This window comes from Antennarius striatus, chromosome 1, assembly GCF_040054535.1.
Source record: "Antennarius striatus isolate MH-2024 chromosome 1, ASM4005453v1, whole genome shotgun sequence".
NCBI lineage: Eukaryota > Metazoa > Chordata > Actinopteri > Lophiiformes > Antennariidae > Antennarius > Antennarius striatus.
In genome coordinates, this window is record NC_090776.1 from 30,107,350 (window position 1) to 30,131,741 (window position 24,392).

Sequence of the window (24,392 nt, forward strand, 5' to 3'; positions counted from 1 at the left end):
ATTTGACACCTGACCCAAAAAACCATTTCAATTAAGTTAGACACTAATCCATATTCTTGTCGTAAGTGCAAAGTCCAGATGGCTGCCATAAGCAACTCCTTAGTCTGGATGCTTTTCATAATTTGAGGTTCCTTTTAGACAAAAACCATTCAAGTGCTTTAAACACAGTAAACAGAAAATGGTGAAAAAGTTGTAGATTAAACTATCAAATAATTTTAATAAATCTTTCCTCATAAGGATGATAAAGATCCACTTTGTTTTTCTATAATTTATCCCAGACCACATCCAAACAACAAACAAACAAAAAAAGAGGTGTCCTTTTTGGTGAAGGTAAATAAAAGGAATAAAGAAGTCAGTAGGATCACGCTCAAAAGTAGTGCTTGTAAACACAAACACAAGACTGTTTTGTCAAAGGAAAAGAACATTAATGTCTTCTATCATAACATGATACTGTTTCATTCTGTTGTTAACTGGTGCTGTTACCATACAGTGTTGCACTGCACAAACTCAAACAAGTATCAGTCTAGTGGTAGAAAAGAAGTGTTTAAACTACTCCTGGGGGGATAAGAATATCTGATGGGATGCACAAACAGAAGTTCAAGCGAGGGCAACATCAGGAAAAGATGTGTCTCCTGTGAAGTTAAAGGCAGACTGATGATGTTTAAAAAGATACGACGTACAGATAAGTAGATATACCAAACAGGACAAGGCACAGAGAGCATAACAAAGGAGAGGAAGGTGGATGAGTTGACAGGTGATACAAAAGGGTCAGGGTAGAGGGGAGAGGATTAAGGGAGGGCAAAAAGGTTGACAAACATCCTCGGGTGTTAGTTGACCTCTAACCTGTGAGGAGAGGCAAGTTAAAATGGGACATCTGTCGGGGTTGCGTGACAAACTCCTTCGTTTTAGACATCCAGTGGTGGCAGTTGGGAGGAAAACAATTTTTCATCACTAAATACTCATTTCTCAACTACTAAGTAAGGAGTCAGGTTACACTACGTCAAATCTTTGACTGTGTGTGCTGTATATGTGGCATGTGAAGAAAAACAATGCATATCAGACCTTTAAAGATGACAGGTTGCCGTCTGCAGGTGTGTAGCAGCTGATCAGGAATTGTTACAGACGGCCATTGGGGAGAAAGTGGGGTTGAGGATGCCTGTGATGAACTCAAGGTGGCTGCAGTTTCTGGATGAAGCACAAAATTACATTTACACGCAGAAAACAACATGTAATAGTCTACTCTGAACATATAGTACAGCCGATAGTGTAATTATTTCATGTTTCATCAACTGTTTTTTTTCCTGTCCGTATGTCTTCTTAATTTCACCTGATCTGCCTCCATTTGTGATGAGGAATGGAACTGATAATGTTGATAATGTTGATGAAGAGGGCGGGTTCTTCCCAGAGCTCTCTGGGACACTGTTGGCTGAAGACTCAGGCGACCAGCCCTTATGCCTCTTTTTAGGAGGACCAGCATTTGCATGAATCCCTGGAGGATTAAAAAAAACCAACAAAAAGCATATCATTAAAGATTTAAACTGATATAATTTTCTCAGAAGTGGAAAGGACAATTACCTAAAACAAATCAGAAGAACATAGAAAAAAAAACAAGTTTTACGTCTGCTGTTGACACAGGAATGGAAAATAGTATTGTACTCTAGTCATAGGTTAACCTGTCTCTTCCTCTTCCTCCCCCGTTGAACTGCAATAATAGGGAGACACATAAAAGGTCTGCTTGTTAAAAGGGCCATGAAAATAAACAAGATCAACAGGAAGGAAGCTTTTCATTCAGTGAGAAAGTAAGAAAAAAAAGATGAGACAGAGTGAATTTTACAGCCCTGGTTAGTAGAGGTGACAGACATAGGAAGAGGGAGGGAGCAAGAAAGAAAGACAAAGGACGACCCCAACACACAAAGCAGCCAGCTAGCACCTGGGACACGCACACACGCAGACACACACAGACACACAGACACACACACACACACACACACACACACTGATGGTGGCTGTCCCTTTCAGAGGTGTGAAGTGACAGTTTCATGACAACACAGAGACAAACTGGCTACATTTACAAGCACAGCAGTTAGATAGCTGGAAATTGGGGTTACAGCTCCACTGGTACTCCCAATGTAAGAGCAGCAATGTACCCCATAATAGCCTAATAACTTCAAAGTTCAATTTACATACATACAGTGTTTCACAAATTTTTAAGGTTCAGTAAATTTAAGAACTGATTTTGTGATGATCATACTAACAACTAAGCTTATCGAATACATTTCATTTAATTGCTGTGGAGTCATAAGTACGCTGTACGTGTCATCTAGACGTAGTGGAGCAAGATCAGTAGCTCTGACTTTATATTGCATCTGTAGTACTTGTAGTACTGCATGTGAAAATAAAACATTCTCTTAAACTTACCACATACTCCAAGTTTACTGATCAGGTCTTGTTTTGCAGTCAGAGTTACACTGACATGTCACTCACTTGGTTTCAAGCAACACGAGAAACATTTTGTCAAAATTCAATGAACTTGTAAGACATTTGTGGTGTAAACGAAAAACACACAAACCCCTCAAACTACATGTCAGACGTGCATGTTGTAAATTTGTTGTGTTGTTGTTATTGTCACTTTATTCTACTCTGTTCAGTGCATTCATTTATATCTATATTTTGATCGTCCTATTTATTTTATCTGTAACTCTTTAGGCCAACATGGAAACAGAATTTCCCTCATGATTAATGAAGTTGTCTTCTCTTCTCTTCTCTTGGATTTAACCTGACCAGTAGAGATGAGGTCAGCAGCATGTATGAAGTTTACCTGTAGCTGAGGGTCTTCCGGGACCCGATTGATTCACAGCTGGCTGGGCAGTGGGAGGAACAACATGGCTGCCATTTGTTATTGGGTGGGGGACTTCGGCTTGTTGTGGCAGACTAACTGGGTCTACGTGTGATCCAGCTGTTTTGCAAACAGAAGAATAAAATTAAAACGAACAAAATAAATAACTGACTTTTCGTAAAAAAATAATAAGTTATCCTCTTTTCTTTTTCCTATTGTCCAACTGACCTCCAAATGCCTTTCAGCAAATCTAAAATAGCATTAGTGTTTAGCATTCTCATCAAACTGGAGTCTGTAGTCAATTTAGGAAAAATAATTCTTACAGAACAGAAAATGAACACACAGGCAACAAGGTGGTAGTCTTCAATTTGACGCTCAAGTGTGTCTACACTTCAGTTTTGTTACCTGTGTAGCTGCCATGTGTGTGTGATGGGTGAGTCAGCGCCACATTTGGAAGCTGTTCATCTGATGTCACATGACCTTCTGAGGGACTGGACCCCATCTGTTTAATCCTGCCTTCTGAAACACATAAAGCACTCACACTCAACCCGGGACGCTTGGTGTCAGCAGCATTATAATAATATGCATATTGTAGATAATAAATCAATCAGCATAAACCTCATGGTCTGCTTATTCCATTGTCTCCCATTTCAGGCCCAACATGTATGTGGTCTTTCTGAAACCACAGATATTCCCCCACACTCTGACTTCCTACATGCTAAAACATTATTTTTCACTTGTGAAAAGAAATAACCATGCAGAAACAACAGTGCGTAATATAATGCTACAAACGCTGAGAGAACTCAAATGCAGTAAGCACTCATGTATGTATATCTTAAAGAGTCAGATCTTTCTTCCAGTTGGTGGCTTTTCACACTATTCTACTGCAATATTTGCCTCCAGGCTGTGGTCTCTGTACACACTGTCAAATTTAACCTTTAACCTGTCCTTGTGGCTTCTCTACCTGTTCATCTGGTCAGACCTGTAATCCAGTGCTAGGAAAATGAAAGATAAAGGATAAACACAACTACAAAGTACATTCCTTTGCTCCTCTTTTATAATATTTTGTATTATTTCATTGTAATTACACCTGATGTGGATGTGACCAGGACTTTCTTCCCATTGTACACATGTGTGCATATGCAGGATTTTCCACTGTAGCTTAACTCACACACTCAGGAATTCAAAAAGAAAATGTTTCTAATTCAAAACCCCCACCGTCTGTCTCTGACTGTTACATAAAACATTTTCAAACTCAATCGTGTTGGAGTCACCCTGAACTTCAGGTGAACATGCATTTCCTACCATGTCCTCTCCACAAGATGGGAGCTCCTTTGACCAGCACACCCTGGTTGTTACGGTACAGATGGTACTTCAAATACTTCTGTTTCTTTGGCTGGGTGCTGAGTTTCAGGTTAATGTGGTTGGAAAACTCAGTGAAATAGCGAAAGCCTTTCTCTCCACAGCCCAAGCAGTTCCCTGAAAAGCCTGGAGGGAACCCGCAAACAAGAAATATAACAACAAGGTGAGTTTTATGCATTCCTACAACAACACCTGTAGTAGCCTAGACTGTTATCAGCACATTAACAGCCCGACCTTATGACAGTATCCAATTCAATCTGCAGAGAATTATTTAGATTTTCTCATCTCACTCTTCAAAACAGAAAACATTTCTTTCTGAGGTCTGAGAATCTTTCACACTTTTCAAAGACAATGATTGTTTTCTCGTATCTGGCTTACCAAGCAGTGCGTTGTGACCCCGTTCATCTGGCAGGAAGCGGCGGTCCACAGCACACACCAGCAAGTTCTCTGGGAGGGAGGGAGACCTCACCCCAACCAACATGAATCCAGTGGGAACATCCAAAGGATTTGATGCCAACGAAGATAGACGGAGGTCTTTGCCAGCCTGACAGAAGCCTGCGTGGGGGGGGATACAATGACAAAGTCATTTTGGCAGCTTTTCTCTGACTATTCAATTACTTTAAGTCCAGAGTTCATTTTACCTCAAGAAAGAAGTGCATCCCTGGGATGCGTTGCAACAAAATTTGTACATCCCAGCATGACGTTTATGCATCCCAAAAGTAATAACAGAATATTCGGTAAAAGCCATATGTAAGGATTGAGTTTAGCCAATAGTACAATATAAAAACTAAACAAACTGTTAATTGTAATGATATTATTGATAATGTCATAACTGTTTATTAAGTGAAAAGAAAAAAAAAAGAATAAATGTTAAAGCCTGGTAGTTACTCTTTAAAATGTTTTGTTGTTTCAGGAGATCATCATCAGGTACACCAATGCCATGCATAAGTTCAATGATACTTTTAATCTCGTTGAAGGGTATATCTTCAGTAGCCATCCATTTCACAACCCTTAAAAGAAGTTTGCTTTATCCTCCTTGGTATTGGATTTTACAATGCATCTCTTTCAGTCTTCTTGCACTGAGGGAATATCCATGGCAAACATGTGTGAATTCAGTTCAGCACGGCGAGTTGAGGTGGACCTCATGAAATTTTGATTTTTTGCAGATTTGTACTGTACTGTAGTTTTCTCCATCGCTATCAATGTGCGTCACCCATGGAAACAATTGTGTCCATCGGTGTACAAATGCTTGGATTTTAATGGTTTTTGCTTGTCTTCTTCTGCCTCTTCATTCTTACATTCTTCTTCATTCCACAGAAATATCTGTCTCTTTGTCTTCATAAATTTTTGATTGATTTTTATCCAAAAAAGCACTGATTGTCATTTGGTTTTTCTCCTTTTGTATTTTTTATGGAGGCATGGTGATAATATAAGATTTACTCGTCGCTCTCTCACTCCTGCGTGCAAAATGAGCAGACGTCGTGTTGCCGTTACTCTCCATTCAAGCTGATTTTAACAGGGCGATTTCCGGGTTCGAAATTTAAGTGGAGAAATGGATAAATTGTTAATATTTTTTGTTGAATGGAAGTGCATTATTTCACAATATTACATCGCGGAAAAAGATAGCATTGATTTTTTTTATCGTAAGCATTCATAGCTTGCGTCCCTGGGACGCACGCTGTCTGACCATCGTGCCTCCCTGTCAAAAATTGTGCATAAAAGACGCAAGGACACACGCAAACAAGAACACTGTAAGTCAATACAGCATGAATAAGAAGAGTGATTGTAGACAGTGTGAAGATGACTGATCTGGGTATATAAGCTCATTTGGCTTTTATCTTATCTTTCCTACAGGCTAATTACATCTTACCTTCCAATCTATAACACACAATCAACGACACTCAGAGTAACACAAAACCAACTATTTTCAGTTGGGTGACCACACCCAGCAGGATGCACAACCAGCGACCCTCATCTTTTCCTGCTGACCTAATTTATAATGGCTGTCATGCCCGTTTGAAAATGGGAAATGAAATCTACAAACCATCTGTGGTGCAGCATCCTTCAGGTGGGGGCTTCAACTGATAGGGTTTTGGCGGACTGTTGGATTGTGAACCATCTTCATCATCCTCGTCATCATTATCTGCACGACCTGTTAGTGTCATCCAAAAAAATAAATAAAATAAAAGCAGATATTTATTTGGGAACACTAGTGCCTAACAAACACAGATTTAATGAATACAATCCGAGTTACAGAACTCGCTGAAGGGTTGCTGAACCTGTTATCACACGTTCTTCTTTGCATCTGTGCAACCCACCGTCATGCGCCAGCGGCTGCTCTGTCTCCAGGTATAGCTGTGAGAAGACAGGACGAGGCACAATAGTGTTCGACCTCAGTGATGCCTCAATGGAGTTGTGGAGGACCTCTTCGAAGCGAGTGGTCCTCAGCTGGCCGGCATATGAGTTTCCCATTGGTGACCTGCCAATAACACAACAGCCTTTTGTCGGACATTCTAAATACTTAAATAGCCAACATTAACTTGTATTTGTTTGCTTTAACAAATGAACAACTGGGCTATTCTTTGTTGCTTTCAGGTATCAATGTAGAATTTCCATTGCAGGGTTAAAAATAAAAAGAGGAACGTCACAAAATTGCAAACAGATTTCATATTTGTTCACGTCTGATCGACAGAGTCCTTTTAGAGACAGAAATATGAAGGTAAAAAGAACGGAACGCATTGAATGTCTTCTGTTTCCACTCATTGACCCCATCTGGCAATGAAAAAAAAATACACTGCTGCAAGCACACACAAACACATACACACACACACTCAGACACACGCACACATACACACACAAATATAAACAGTGGTAACTAGTGGATTTAATCTGTCCAGACAGTGTGCCATAAAACCATGTGCACTGACAGAGTCAGGGCAATCTGACCTAGACGCTGCGCCCTCCCTCACAATATTTTCCTACTTTTTCTCTCCCTGCAACTCTCTGGGTTTCTTCTTCTCTCATCTTGCTATCAAACAGATAAGAATCATTCAACAACAGCAATTCCTTGTTAGTAGCGCTTTAAAAAGAGCAATGTACAGTGTTGTTGTAGGTTATCTAACTCCACATACGACCATACTTTAGCTTTCACTGTTTTGAACTGGAGGAGGTCTTGTGAGATGTTTAGAACTGTGTATATCATGTTAATATTTTAATTAAAACATATTTCTGTTCAGCAATTTTGTGATTGAAAACAAACTGTTCCACGAAAATATTACAAAACCTGAAAGATGTGTGTCTGCATAAATGAACTGCATAAATGACAGTAAGGCTGGATCAACACCGACCTAATCCCCTTCCTCTAAACCCTTTACTGCCCATATGCTGGTTGGCCAACACACACACACACACACACACACACACACACACACACACACACACACACACACACACACACACACACACACACACACACACACACACACACACACACACACACACACACACACACACACACACACACACACAAGCTACATAGACTAATAGACTCAGTCAACTTTAGTTTACAGACTTCTTGACCGTGCTACACACAAAGACACATAAATGAGAAAAAAGGCTTCTATGCTGACATACAGATTAATTGCTTCACAATTACATAAACTGCCTCAGTATTTTTTTCCTATTCAAAAAAATCTCACACACAGAAGTTCAGGCTCAATGCACTGTTTGCTTCTTTATTTTGCACACCGCATTTCATTGGTTTGTACCCAACACCCAAGACAGTAAAGTTGAATCTAATGTGATTTAATTATTCTTCAACATGCTTGGAAGCAAAAAACCACCCCCAAAACAAAACAAGTTAGTATTCTGGCCCCAAAGGAAGGTCATTATGACACGTGGAACAATTTTATTTAACTATTTTACTAATTTCCATTATTTAGTTTAGAACCCTGCTATAACGAGATTGACAGTTAAAAAACAAAGTCCAAACTATCAGTATTCAAGCAATGAGTACACAAGTAACCTTAATGTTTATCAGATCTCATCGTAAGACTGCTTCATGGTCTAGGCCTATTAAGGTAGTCCATTACAACTGATCTCTTCTTCATCAAAAGTCCAGTAGTCATTGAGCAAATGAAGGTCTTCCTCGTCTGTCTTTTTCTCTCAACTACACACCCTTCCTGTCGCCTTGTACTTCCACACTTTCATATGTAAAGAAGCAGTGACTTTTAAGGCCTTGCACTCCTGAGAAGGGACACGGACGATGGGAGACAAAAAGCCCTGTCATAACACCGGCGGCACTGACAGGAAGTAATCACACCTTCTACTAAAGAGCAGACTGATCTTTTTACAACCAGAGACAGAGAGAAGGGAAAGGAAACAAGGAGAGGGGGGATGAAAGTAAAGGGATGTGTTTCATCTAGTCTTGAATCCTGAGCAGAATCTTAAACCTGTGATTGAACAAAACTGGTCTAAATCTAAAGCTATTCCATACATTTTTGCAGTGTGGCTAGCCTTGTAAATAAAAAGAACACAACATCTCTTTTTCTGAGCTGCCTTGATTGGTCTAATGGCTACTTTGCAAAAGCAAGGGTTTCTTGCAAATATAAATTAAAATCAATATATTACAACATTGTAATGCAAAAATCGAAACAGGATAAATGAGAATTACACGTGTCCACAATGACATGCTCTACCAAAAAATGACAAATGCTCAACCGAAGACTCACAACTGGATCCTAGATTTTAATACTGCCACAGTGTCTATGCATTCTGGCTCTTTCCAACACACAGCTGCAGGCTTTCAAACCTTCATGTGCTCTTGCAGCGTTACACAAAGTCTGTTCATAACTACAAGAACATAGCGGCACACGCGTAGCAGAGATGTCGCAAATTAGCACAATGCAAAAGTTTACATGGTGCTTTGTTGATCTTTTCTCCTCCCATCTCCCCCCTCCTCTCCCTCTCCCCTGTATGGAAGTGGGGGATCCTTTCATCCCCCACCCTCTTCTCCTTTCACCCTGGGGAATGAGACACTATTGTGGTGCTTTATGACCCCCCTGGTCACAGAACCTCACACATACTAAACCTGCAGCTAGGTTCCTTAAAAAAAACTGATCCCACGGCGATCCAGGGATTTAACATCACAACATTTACAGAATATAAAAAAGAATTTTCACACTTTTAAGGAGTTCGTATGAACATACAGGATTAGTCATCCACTGAAGGACTACAGCTGAACAAATAAAAACGACATCAGTACATCACTTTTGTAATTCCGGCCGTGATGGAGTCAGCTGATTTATCAGCATTGTGATGTTTGTCAATGTGAATAGAATTTAATATATGCAAACCAACATGAGCACTATGTGTTCCGAGCGCATGGATATTTTAGCTTGAGGGATGTCTCATGACCGCAAAGGTCAAAGGTGAATCCAGATAACAATGTGTAAGTAAGACTTTGATGTGGCCTGTATGCCTAATACACACACACGCACACAAATACATGTGGATGCACACAACACGTGCACACCCGCGCGCACATGCTCTCCCATGGGCTCAGGCTCAGTGGACACAAAGGACTTGTCTTGAGGGGTGAAAGGCCATCCTGGGAGAGGTCAGATAAGGACCGCAGGCTCTTTCTCTGCAGGCCAGGCCCACATACCAGCCACACACAAACACATCAAGCTAGTCTTTCTTTCAGTTCTGGGTTTCAGCATCCACCTCTACACAACACCACATAATACTGAATATAGCTGTCTTTCTCTGTTACTCGCATACAAATGTAGGCTAAATTTACTCTTCCAGTTGAATTTATATTTTTAAACTGAATGTGTTGATAGGATTTGGCAAATTCTAATTATATAATAAAATATTTATTAGCACAATATTTTTCTCTCACAAACATCACGTATTTTTGGTGGTGGGAAGAGGCTGAAACACCCAAACGGAATCCACACACTTGATCATGCAAACCTCACAGGGGAAAGGTCTAAGGTCAGGATTGAAATCCTGAGCCTTCTAGCTTTGAGGCAATGCTTCTAAACACCATGCCACCAGGCTTCTCACCACAAAAAGACAAATAAATAAAAATACAACTCCTGTCTGCCTGTCTCTGCAAACTTACAGAAATAACAATCTATGGAAATTGAATGAAGACAACTTTTTGTAATTTAATCGGGAGGAATTAACTTGTAATAGGTCAACATACAATAATAAGCATGCAAATATGCCCAAAACTTTGTGGCTATGGCTGTGTGTGTGTGTGTGTGTGTGTGTGTGTGTGTGTGTGTGTGTGTGTGTGTGTGTGTGTGTGTGTGTGTGTGTGTGTGTGTGTGTCTGTGTGTGTGTGTGTGAGACACAGAGAGATAAGGCTGAGGAATGCTGAGCAGTGCCAGCTGGTCATGGCAGGATCTCTTTCTGCTCTGAGCAGTTGAATTAAAACAGCGAAAGAAACATCTCCAGTTTGCAGATGTTCCGTGATCACTGACCCTCAGCAACACATATGCAAAGAGAGTTCGACACACACACACACACACACACACACACACACACACACACACACACACACACACACACACACACACACACACACACACACACACACAGAATGGACCCTTGATTGGTTCATCACTTACCAGTGACCCACATCAAATGCTCCCATTCAGTGTTCTCATGGCAGTGGGTTGATGGTCCTCCAGACAACTGGCCAACAGTTTGGTGAATCCTGGTCCAGCTACATCCTCCCACTGCCCCACACAAACTCAACCCATCACTACATTTGTCTCCTCTGCCCAACACCAATGTCCAACCTCCACCCTACAGGCACCATCCTACCAGCCACATGTAAAAAGATATTTGGAGAAGTGGAACATTCAGAATGGCCTCCTTGGTTGTTTATCACATATCTGCATTGTAATGAGAGGCAAAACTCTGAGGTTCAATGAAACAAATTGGAGGAAGGTACCCTTAGACAGCTACTGAGACTCACATTCTATAACCACAATTATAACTCCCAAGGACAAGATTCAGCAGTCAACACCACAAGCAGGCCCCCAGAGTGGGGCCCCTTTGAGCCACATTATAACAGAAATCAACCTCTCAGCACATAAGTTAGGTTTAGGTCACAAAACTAATTAGGTTTATATATAACTAAACTTATATAACTTATATAGGTTTATATATAACTAAACTTCTTAGTTATATTTAGGGCCCAAAGTTACTTGGTTACGTCAATAAATGTTACGATTTGTGTTAAAATGACAACTTTCAATGTTCAATTACTACAATTTCAGTCCATGTACCATTATAACGTTCCCTGTAGCCCACATGTCTGTATGAACAGTCATAACGACTTGTTATGCCTGTGTCCCTCAGCAGGCTTCTCTTCTGCTCTCTTTCCTGCCGAACTCTTCTGTAACCTGTGCCGTCATGAAAACAGCCTAGAATTCACGTTATTTAGGAAAAAGGGGAACAGTTTGTGGTTGAAACGACTTCAGTCCGGGTTTAGACGGAGCGGTGCCCGGAGCCCATCCCCTACACAGCCCAGCCGTCACGCTGACCCAAGACGTCTCAGCCCGCAGTTGGAACCCGCTCTCCGACGCCGACCGACACTTCCCGGTTAAAGAGCAGCATCAGCAGCAGTGGAGCTCTGCTCTCCTCCTCAGGTGAGAGCTACCTGGACAAAAGTGCTGTAAACACGCGAAGCTTCCTACCTTTACGATCCTGCTCGAGTAGCCGGTTCACTGTCCCTCCCGGAGAGGCTGCGGGGTGGCCGGACTCCCTCTCATCCCGTCTGCGGGGCGAGACCTCCGGCGGGACGGTGTGGCGTGTGTCATCACCCCGGATCTCACGCTGAGGAACCCCCCTCCCTCCGCAGAATGGTACGGTCCGAGCGCTCCTGACGGGTCATTGAGAACAACGACTCAGAGATGGAGAGAAAACTGCAGAACAACAGTAATAGTTGTCAGACAGCTTTTTGCGACAGTTTTCTGTGTGGAAGCAAACACCGAAGTTATTTACATTTTAATCTGAATCAGATTATTGATATAAATTTTAATTATATTTTTATCTTTCAAACGTTTTTTTTCAAACATGTTGTCGAAACTAGGAGAAATCACGATATTTCGTTACCATATGCATTAGTAAGATCACACACACACACGCACACACACACACGTGTGTATATACATATATACATACATATATACATAAATATATACATATACTGTGTGTGTGTATATATATATATAATGTATATATATACACACACACACATATATATACACAGTATATATTAAACTATTTTGATCACAGGAGACTAATGAAAAGGATGTGACTTGACAAAAGACGACACACATTCAACTAACATTTAATAAGCGAAGGCAGCCCTTGTCCAGTAGAAGCAGATCTGACTATGGGTCCACGCACGAATCAGAGGTAGGACTGTTTTAACCACAGACTCCACAAGGACTCATCTAATGATATGTTGTGTTTGAAAGTGTATCTCATATTATATTTATGGGTATTGTGTGCTTTATGCTCCCTTAAAAGTTTATGTATATGTTACCTCTTACATTAACGCCTCATCAAGTGTCTAACATGTTTTCCTCTTGTAAATGTATTTTACTGTTTATCTACATCATGGCTAGGGACTACAGATGAAAACTATAGCTTTATGGCTAATTCTGTTCTTTTTTTGTTAACCATGTGTAATCATGTGTTTTATAATTTCTTTTGAATTTCATTTATAAAGCAAACTTAACCAATAAAAATGTGGATTTCAAATCTTCTGTTCTTGGTGTATTCTATTGATTAGTCATGCACTACAATTTTGTAATGTCCTAGAATTCAAATTCTTTATTTGGGGGGCCTTTAGCAGGTGTGAGATTAAAATGGGATTAATTAGATTAATTACAAATCCTGTAATTAATTAGATTAATTTTCTTAATCGCCCAACAGCACTAATAATTATTATATCTTAATTTTTATTAAATAAGAGACTGCTTATCGTTATAAAATACAATAATAGTAATCTAATGAACAAATGTTTTTCCCAGAAGTATTCTTGTTATATTTTAACCTCATCTTTATAACCACATCTTTGATCGACAGACAGAAGCAATAACAGAAATGAAACCAGGAAGCCTCCGAAGCGTTGCTGGTGGGCTCCTGCTTCAGTGATCAAACCACCAACCCACATGTCCAGGTATCTGTCGCCCTCACGTGGCAAGAAAAAGAATTAGTCTTTTATTGTCCACCTCCCACGTTCTGTATACAGGAATACTGTCCAGCTGTACTTCAGCTTCAAAAGTTCAACCTTTTCAAGACATTATTGCTAGCACCCTTATTTCCTTTGCCACACTGCTCCCATATTTTTAAAGAGCTGATAATAATCTAACTTTCGTGGATGTTTTTTCTCTCGAGTGTTCATTTAATTTAATTTTAATTTAATACACTGCTATAATCCCCGAAAGGAAATTACTACATTTAGATTAGAAATGGAGGAAAAATATATTTAATGCACTGAATAAACATGAGTTTAAAAATATTGGGCTAAAGAATAAATAAACATGTGTGAAAGTATAAGAGTGGTGTAAATTTTTTAATGTAGTACTATATGTGTTTTGCTGTGTGACATACAATATCAATTGAAGCATATTAGTATGAACTGGCCAAACATCATTTCCCACCATCTTTCCAGTAAAGTTTGTTAAGTTTTGCCACGAACATTGTCTTGTATTGCAATTTGACATGATTAATCTCTACCCTTGCACAAATTATAAACCTGTTCGGCTGAGAATAAAAACCTGCCCACATGGGCAGCATTATGAATATGTGAAAAGAGTATGTCACTGTCTCAGTGGACAGAAAACATCTATGCAGCGATGCAAATCTTAATTTTTCATTCAGCACCTCCCTTCTCTCTCAGGCAATCTATCATGCTGATGGGACAAGAAAGAAACTCCCCAACCCCCCTGTACTAAAAGTCCCTGTGGCTAAAACAGACCAACAGACAGGTGAGTATGTAAGGGGCATAGCAGTAATGCTCAAGTTCTTCATGTCACATTGACAAACATATAGATAAATGGTTTTAAATTCAGTACCGTAGACTGTAGTGCATTTAGAATGGAACATAACATTTATCTGAGCGTTCTATAAATCATCCACTGAAACTTCATCACATCCACTTCCGTAAATCTTGGTGCTGATAAAATCCAGATTAGAATTAGAAAAACAAAACAATTAAAGGTCACCACTGAAACAAATATATATATATATATATATATAAAGAGTATGACAAAGCAAACAGGGTTTAATTTAATAGTTTGACATTGCAACTTTAACTCATGAGATTAACTTTGGTTTTGAGTTATAGTCCTGGTAAATTAGAGAAAAAAAATGTTGGTGTGGCTCTTTATAATAAAGATGAGCACAAAATCAGACTGACCTGAAAGAAGCTTAAAATACATTGACATCAGAGCCTCAGTTTTATAGTTTTTCATAGAAAGGAAATGTCAGGGTGCCTTGTTTACATGACTGCTAGATTTACCAAAGTTTGGATTAAACGCACTATTATATATATTTGACTATAATGACAGGCCAAAGTAATTGCATCACTGACTAAAATGATCAATCCATCTACTTAATAATTTCATTTATCTTAGCATGGATGTCATTATTGTGTCTGCTATTGGGGGACTTCAAAATTTCCTAAAGTGATAACTAAATCATTAAATATAAAAGATATTTGCAAAAGTCATGACTGTCTGGTCCTCCCTTCTAATTACAGCTCACATTTTGTCACTGGGAGTCTCACACTTCATCCATTCCACTGCTGCAACTGGCAGTACCAATCTGTACTGTGGCATAGCCATGCCATGCCAACACAACATCCCCTGATGGGAGAACAGGTGTTGGACAGGGTCCAGTGGAGCAGAGCTGAACGGGCTGCCATGATATATCAGATGAACCGGCCAGCACCAACCTCTCTGGCCCGAGGGAGGGGAACCTAGCCATTTATTAAGTGTATGCTAGTGTGAGGGTGTGTGTGTGAGCCCAAACTGTGTGTAGGAGTTCTGAGGGTAGCAGCAGTACAACAATGAGCCCCAACAAAACTGATTAGGACCCAAAGACTCAATGGGGGGGCAGGCTAATCTGGGAAATCCCAGAACAAAAAGTATATGTTTTGCTTGAAGCAAATTGAAATGTTACAACCCACATGGGGGACACTTTACGTGCCATGCATCATCCATCCACCCATTCTCTATGACTGCTTATCCTTTGCAGGGTCGCAGGGGCCTGAAACCAATCACTGCTGACCATGAGACATAGAGATGTCAAATTAAAAAAACTCTATATTCCTAATGAGCTTCAAATGAACATTTGATTTCACTATTCACAACGTTAACACGATCATACTTGTTATTACAAAGAAAAAAAAAAATCTTAAATCAAATTTTGAGCTGCCATAAAACAAGCGCTCACGACCTGCACTTGATTCTTGAATCAGACCTGAAGAAAATGCTTTATTGGGGTTTGAGATCTGTTCCTCAAATCCCTTTATTGCTAATGTTACAGTAAAAAATGACACTGGTTAAAACTATTTTCCCAGTCACTGCAGAGCCATATTGACAAAGGCAAGGGCTTGTATTTCCTGTTAATAGGTCAAATATAACATTTTATGTCTCAGCACAGCTGCCAAGCTGCTTAACTTGCAATGTAAAAATAGTGATGCCCATTCATTTTAGTATAAATACTTATTTCGCTCCAAGACACATATGAAGTTGTGTGTAAAACATGTCTACTTGAATGTACCCTGGCAGAGGTAGAAGGTATTGCTACTTTACACTTAATGACGAGCCAGGTCATTTGGCTCAGAATAATGGTGGTCTCACTGTTAAGCATATCACTCTCATTAGGTTTTTACACACTTTACTGGAGATGCACTTGTCTGTATGCACACACACACACGCACACACACACACACACACACACACGCACTTGCACGCATTCTCTTCGCTGAGAGTATGCTCGCTCACACTCACACCCAAACATACACACACATATTCATCACCAAAGTCATTACATCCGTTTGAAAAGAGGCCTCATTTGAAAGAAGCAATAAAATTTTTAATCATTTTATTACCAAAAGAGTATTTAACAAGTGGGTAATGGAACGCCAAAGGCACGTTAGCTGAGTTTAACCTTCATAGAGGAAGCCATGTATCACATACTTCCCAGAGGCATGGTGGGACAGAAATGTCATCCTCCATTATCTACCATACCTGAAGTATGATGTTGCGTGGCTGGCAAACAGGCGGCCCCCTCTGCAAGGTGAAGCTGTAGAGAAATTAGGGGGAATTCAATTAATAGATATTTTTTAAGCACCAGGGAGAGGGCACACACACACACACACACACACACACACACACACACACACACACACACACACACACACACACACATACACCAAAATTTGCAGTGAATGAACAAAAATAATGTACTTGTGGATGCACACGTATAACTCAGAGCATGTCCTACACATGTGCCTGCTGTGAAGGGCTACTGACCCCATGGAGGAGCAGGAAGATGTCCTCACCCTGGTTCACAAACATCTGCACATTCATTTAATTCTCTCCACTGTTTCTCTCTTTTGATGCCCCAACAATTTAACTGTCTGTTGTCCTCGATCCCACCAGTCATGAGTTGACTGTGAATCTCCTTCCTTCTCCCCCAGGTGATAGTACTGTATCGTGTTTTTGCTTTTCTCCCGGCGGGTCAATTAAGGAGAAAATGAGGCAGATTGGGACACTATTAGCGTGTTACCGTAAAAGAACCACACCTGCCTGCTACTTCCTCATCTAATGTAAAGTGGAATGGCCATGCATTATAATGCATTATAATTGATAATGTGTGCATAAGGGACAGGGAGAAAGAAAAAAGGAAAAAAGGAAGGTTTTTAATCATATATGCACCTGTTCAACAATTTAAAAAAATATTATTTCCAGAAAAGTAATTGTCATGTCCTTTAAGGGAGGGTAAATAAAACCAGCCAGCTCTGAAAGCACCAAAAACACGTCCATACATTATATCTTTTGATTTCTTTGACACACAGGAATAATTTATGGCTGATAACAAAAATATTCTATTTTCAATAACAACTCTCTGCAGCACTTATAGGGACTGGACCACAAAGTTAATTGAAAAGTGTCCTGGCTCTCATTAGCATGAGAAACACATTTAAAGGTGAAAAATTATAAATAAATATGTGGCCACCTGTGAAATATGGCTTTTGGCTTGCTGGTCATTTATAACTTTGCCTTTAATTACGTGACAGGCTGAGGTTCTACGGCTGTAATGAGAGACTGGAGTGATGGAGAGGAGGGTGTGAGAGACAGGAGGCTATAGGTCATTTAGTGCAACAACAGACAAACATGAATCCGGACACACAGATGGACAGAGACACATACATGAATTTAAACACATTCACATAAGTGGACATATATATTATCCACATGGTCATTTACAAAATGTACTTTTTAATGTTTATAATATCAAAGTTTTGTTTCTTTTTGTAATTACAAAAAATGTAATAATAATAATAATAATAATAATAATAATAATAATAATAATAAAAAAAACACCCTAAAAAACAAGAAACAAAAAGAAAACCACAGGGGACCAAACCTGAGGAAACATCTCAATGCTCAGTCAGAGAGTTCCTCTCTCTAACCCAGATAATGATGTGATCTTGAGGAATATTTATTCTTTCTTTTAATTATTCACTGCTGTATATTAATGATTGGTTTCCCCCTAATTTAAAAATACTTTTTCTGAATGTTGCTTGACTTTGCAAGAACTTCATAAGGTAAACATGAAACTGCTCCAGATGTACTGGATTTGTAGTTTTTGTTAATTGACATGCATCATGCAGAACCATTACGACAGACAGGAAGGCGTTGCAGGGCATCAGACACAGAGACAAAAGCTGGGGTAGGGAATATGCTGCATGTGGCACTTTTGTCTGGGTGTCTCCTTCTACCCACCTCCTCCCTCTCTCCCTTCCTCCCCCCTTTTCTTCTTCTCTTTTATGCATAAAGAAAACAGCTTGCATTGCCCTGCAGGTGTAGCGGTACTACCAAAGCGCTGTGCAGCCATGGACTGCTTTCTCTTTCACCTTCACACTTTCTCTGCGGTCACCTCCCGGTAGAGCTTGCATTGCAGCAACGGCACTTCCTGGGGTGCTCTTTCACTCTCCTCATCTCCTGTTTTAAACCCTCTTTTTCCATCTATGAATAGCATGAGGAGGGAAGGAGGGAGGTGCAAGCGTGGCCCGGCCTAGCTCACTAAGTCCCATTCTAAGTAAAAGAAGCTGATATTTCACCATTTCACCCCCCAGAAATATTACAAGATAGACAAGCAAGCGGGGGCTAATCCATGGGATGAAATTAGCAGCAGAGGGGTTAGTGGCAGGATGGAGGGATGATAGGAAGGGGGTTGGGGTGGGTAGCTGAGCCCAGCTCGAGGCAACTCGTCCACAGGGATAATTACAAGATGCTCCGGGGATCCGTCTGTCTGTCTGTCTGTCTGTCTGTCTGCCGGCTGTGCTGGGCTGGCCTTCATTTTTGATGGCTCTATTTTCAACATGGGGGTCTACTTCTCTGTCTCGGTGAGTGTGTGTGTGAGTGTGTGTGCGTGCGTGGACGTTGCCCTTTCTTCCCATGTCTCCAGTGCTTCAAATACATAGTAAAAGCTATTAAAATTGAAATTGTTCTAGGGGAAGTAAGTGAACAGCAGAGAGAAGCGGCACACTCAACCCCCATGACAGACTGTTTAATAATGGGTGGACCGCTGGTGTGTGCGCACTCCTGCAAAGGTTTGTGTGTATGTGGGTGGCTGGGGGATGGGATGGGGAGGGGGTTGAACCTGTGACCCTACTTGCAGGTCTGGTATGAATATTTCTTCATATTTTTTTTGCTGCTTTTGTACTGTCTTCACAGAAAAGTGTTTTTCAGAGACACTTTGTCTTTTTCTGTGCTGAAATAACTCTAGCTTCATCTCAGAAGAAGTAGAACTTCTTTTTCTATTATTGTTGTTGTTCTTATTCTCCATACAGTGGGTCACAGAGCTGATTTTCTTATTTTTTCAGTTCTTCATTAATATTTATCAAATGTTGGGGTTGAATACAAAACAAATAAAATGAATAATTATGATAGAATTATGATTTATTTTGACTTTCCTGCATTCGAAGTAAAGTGAATAAGGTTCTGTCCCTCTCCTCTCCCTGGTCAGTGGTGGGAGGTGAGCATGGCAACAGAAAGCACACTGACCCCTCTCTAGGGACATGATGACATTGAGAAGGCTGGAACACACATGCACATACACACACACACGCACGCACACACACACACACACACACACACACACACACACACACACACACACACACACACACACACACACACACACACACACACACACACACACACATACACACACACACACACACACACACACAAACAGGATATAGTCACACGCAGTTCAGACCATTTCAAACAAAAATATTATCTTCAAAAGTTCAAAAATAAAATACAAAATAATAAAATATTAAATGTTTCCAGTTTCATTTTTTTTAAACCATGAATTTTTTTTTGGGTTGATTTATTTATCTTTTACACACTTCAATGCATCTGCAAGTTTGTGATTCATATCACAGTTTTACTGATGCCTAAAACATACTTTAGACAACCTAACTTTTTGCCTTATTGGCAGAGTCATATACGAAATTAATATTTAATGCATCTCATTTATTTATATCATAGTTATGTGCTGATATTAAGCAAACATCACCGCCGTTGTATCCGCTTCGAGTCCCAAAAACGTTTCTTTGAAAGCAGCAGGCAGGAGATGGATTTGCCACTTCCTGCCACTTCCTGTAGATGGCGCCCTACACCAGGAAATGACACTAGACTTTGATGGAATGCGGCCGCAGCGAATAAATGTGTGAGCATGTGTGAGCGGGAGAACTCGAAAAACACAGCAAGAAATATGGAAAGTGTGTGTGTGCGTGTGTGTGTGTGCGTGTGTGTGTGTGTGTGTGTGTGTGTGTGTGTGTGTGTGTGTGTGTGTGGGTCATGGGGAGACAAAAAGAGAGAGGGACAAAGAAACATGAAGTGAGAGAGAGAGAGAGGGGTGTACAGTACCTGGTGTTACAGAATAGTCTAATGACCGTCCTTCTTTGTCTTTGAGCTGGCAGACGGAGTCATCCAGCACATTCAGGACCAGAATAGCTCCAACAAGCTCCAACAACCACGCATAAAAGTGAAGTTATAAACAAAAGAGAACACACTAAATCATCGAGACAGGCAGAGCTGGGATGACATTTCCTTTTTGATAACTGCAGCCTCACACAACTCACAAATTCACCCAAATGGAAGCTCGAGAAGCTCCTGTGGGTTCAATTAGTTCTGAAAGATATTGCTTTACTGATAAACATTTGTTAGGGACGTGCAGATATGTGGAGTAAGATGAATACATAACACCAGCTTGCTCCTTCAGTTGCACAAAAAACAAAAAAAAAGGGCCTACACGTTGAGGTAACACTGAAAAAATGTATTCAAGTTTAGTTGAACAACTAAGATGAGGCTTTTTAACGATGTTCGGACATTTTCCATTAAAACTGAGATTATTTCTTCTGGTTGAAACCCTGATCCTGTTATTTCCATCATGTTTTTTGTTATTTCCAAGTAATTGTAGTAATCAAATATAAAATTTGCTGAATTCTGAGCTGCTACACAAGATACAAATATTTGATAAAATTTGGTTACAGGCATATTTGTCTTTTTCTGTGACCATGTCTAATTGTGTGATTAGTAAATTCAGTCAAGGTCAGAAGAATAATTGGTCTGGTGGTAACAAACAGCTGTGTCACACTATGTTGTCTGTATGTAGTTTAGTTTTAATTAAGCTTTATTATAATTGTAGTGTGACCCACGCTAGAAATAATGTGATGAGTACAGAGATTTAAGTCTTTATCATGTTTGCAGGGAGCAAAACTGATTTTGATTTCATAACAATCATGTCATTAGATTTTCAAAGGGTGTATCAGAAGCTATTTCCTCATTGCAACACCGCACACAAAAATAATCACTTCCACTGTCACATCATTTGATCCATCGAGTCACGCATGTGTCATATTGTTTTTACCCAGCATTTGAGTGAAGATGATTCAGGGTAAAATCTGTTTATTACTGCGTCGGTGTCAATGACATTCATCTGACTGACTTAAAATAGAGTTACAGATGTGACCAAGTGACATCCAAAGCGTCGGGATTTTATTGCCTAGATGTTGGAAAAGCACAAATGTACAGCTCAAATTAAAAACATTTTCTGACAGTTACATTTTATTATTACATAAATATTCATATTTAATAAAATCAATACACTTATTTGGTAACAAGGTTATTCAAGATTATTCTTAAGTTCATCTGGCTTCTTTATTAATTTCAAATTTTTAAAAAATATATTTTTTAGCCAATGTGTTTGGCACTGAATCTTATTCTAATGTGTCCATGCATGGATCATGAGAAAAAAAACGGATGCTTTTCAACATCGAATTTTGATTGAAATACAGATATGCAGAACTTCTACGTTAAATATATAGCGTTTGAATTTGGCGACAGACTTAAAAATGCAGTACATTGTGGACCATATGCTTTTTTATCACCAACAACAGTCATAATTTAATAGTGGCTGCAGATGCGTGATCACATTTGCCCTACCCTGCACTGAACGTTATTAAAAAAGTTGCCCTTGACAATGACTCAGGCCTTCTGAATTTAGTCTTTCTATCTTTGCTTGATTGAAATTTTCTTTATTTTTTTTTGTTCTTCTGTAGAAACAAGTGAAAGTGATGAAGTCAAACTTGTTTTCTTTTCTCATTTATAATTTCTTTCTTACTAATGAGGACAGAAAACCAAATCAGACTGTGTATTTTTTAATTTTACTAATATGATACAGCCCCTGCTTTTCCTGTAACAACGTGTGTGTGTGTGTGTGTGTGTGTGTGTGTGTGTGTGTGTGTGTGTGTGTGTGTGAGAGAGAGAGAGAGAGAGAGAGAGAGAGAGAAACTATGAACCATATGTCTTTTGTTCACTTTTTATTCTGATCCTAATCTTAATTTAATTGTTGCCTACTGAGAAGTCAGGGAAATGTGAACAATGGACTTGACACCGATGGGAACCAGTGAGAATCCAGTCTCTGGTGAACTTGGTGCCCTAGAGTAACTCAGCGGCCTGATTTAAAATTATTAGACATATGTTTATGAAGAAAAACACATTTACAATAAATATTTTCAAAGAATTTCAGCTTGTAATTTGCCAACAGTTATTTTGTAATCCATGTCACCCAGAAAACACAATGCAAATGTGGCACATTTTCTCACACCATAATGAAACTATATCATAGCGTACTGAAAATACTCAACAGTATTTCCATCCATTTATTTAAAAACGTGATAGATTTACATTTTTATCTATTTTAAATAGCTTAATTCTGGGACATGGTAACAAAGTATGTCATAATTTTAATTTGGTTCATCTTGCTTATTCTTCAAACAGGCTTTGACTTCACCATCATCACCTTCATACCCCCTCAAGGTGTCTCTCACATATAAGGACACACACACACACACACACACACACACAGACACACACACACACACACACACACACAGACACACACACACACACACACACACACACACACACACACACACACACACACACACACACACACACACACACTGCTGGCTTTTTAGCACTCACCATTTTACTGTTTAGCATTTTCCACTCAGCAGCGTATAAAAATAACGATAGCACCCTCGACAAAGACACTTCAATGCTGAAAGTCCTTTCTTTTTCCTCTCAAGTTTCCCTCAATTCTTTTTTCCCTGCGAAGTAAAACTATAGGGATAAAAATAAATAAATAAAATCACATCATGTATTTTTTATGGCACTAAATGCACGTATTCTTTCTTGTCTCAATGCATAATGAAATTTGTTTTTCAATATTGCAGGTAACGTTTAGAATTAACTCAAATTGGTTGTCAAATGACTAAAATTAATTACTATTATTATTCATATTTATTTGTGGTGTAGCTATTATTATTATTATTATTATTATTATTATTATTATTATTATTTGTGGTATTAGTTCATATTTTTATTTTGATTAAAAGTTGACTGTAATGGTAAGGACAGGATTGCATGACTAACATTAAGTTAAAATGAAATTCATAATATATACATATATAATTCTAGAATTAATTCTAAAACGTTTGCATCACATCTCCTTAATGATTTAATTTGCATTGTTTTTGTTAGCTATTTTGAATAGCAACATTCAAAATTTATTTTTTGGTAGAAATTAATTTTTTTAGCCATTTAGATTTTACTGATTTTCTTTATTATTTTTTTTGCCGCACAGCACACACACACTTTGTCTCTTCACCTCCCTGCTTCAAAGCGCTGACTTTGTTGTGTGCGTAACAGTTCCTAACAGTTCCAGCTAATGAATTGACCAGCCTCAGGGAGGCATATATAAACCTATTAGTTTTAATAAAGTCTGAGGGTATAAAATTACTCTCTGAGGTATTTCACTATACACTTACCACTCTCCTCAACCTAATAAGACCAGCATCTCCTCCAAGTACATCACCATGCTCTTTGATTGCATTCTGAGGTCTGTCTGCACAATTATTTTCAATTTAACCACTTAGAGGTCAGTATAGAGATAGAGCGAGGAGAGAAAGAACGAATATGGGTGAGATCTAATGTGTTGATGCGCATAACCCCAGCATCCACTCAGAGTGGAGGGTAGATGGAAATGTAATGAGAGAGGGAACAAGAGAAATTAAACAGTCAGATATTGAGAATAACAGAGAATGTAGGGAGACAGAAAGAGAGAAGCAAGGAGATGTAATTTCCCTCCAGTCAGTTGAGTATGTGTACCAGTGCTCATTTGGCTGCCTCCTAATCTCTGATTCAATTTCCAGCCTTTAAACATGACAAATTACATTCCTGTCCTCACCTAATGCTTTTAACACATCCCTATAAGAGGTCTTAATCAGGTGAGATGGGCCCCAATGCTACTGGCTACACACACACACACACACACACACACACACACACAC

The 24,392-nt window shown here is 39.4% G+C and overlaps 1 protein-coding gene across 1 annotated transcript in view; it reads right to left on the reverse strand.

Moving 5' to 3' along the window:
• greb1 (growth regulating estrogen receptor binding 1) overlaps positions 1–12,043 on the reverse strand; it is a 23,559-nt gene extending 11,516 nt beyond the window's left edge. The window contains exons 1-9 of the mRNA XM_068312506.1: positions 11,914–12,043; positions 6,517–6,677; positions 6,243–6,350; positions 4,577–4,753; positions 4,142–4,324; positions 3,242–3,355; positions 2,819–2,956; positions 1,328–1,489; positions 1,063–1,185 (exon numbers count right to left, since the gene is read on the reverse strand). Coding sequence (XP_068168607.1) covers positions 1,063–1,185; positions 1,328–1,489; positions 2,819–2,956; positions 3,242–3,355; positions 4,142–4,324; positions 4,577–4,753; positions 6,243–6,350; positions 6,517–6,670 — 1,159 coding nt within the window. The 5' untranslated portion in view covers positions 6,671–6,677; positions 11,914–12,043. The remainder of the gene's footprint in view (positions 1–1,062; positions 1,186–1,327; positions 1,490–2,818; positions 2,957–3,241; positions 3,356–4,141; positions 4,325–4,576; positions 4,754–6,242; positions 6,351–6,516; positions 6,678–11,913) is intronic.
• Positions 12,044–24,392: the final 12,349 nt, after the last annotated feature.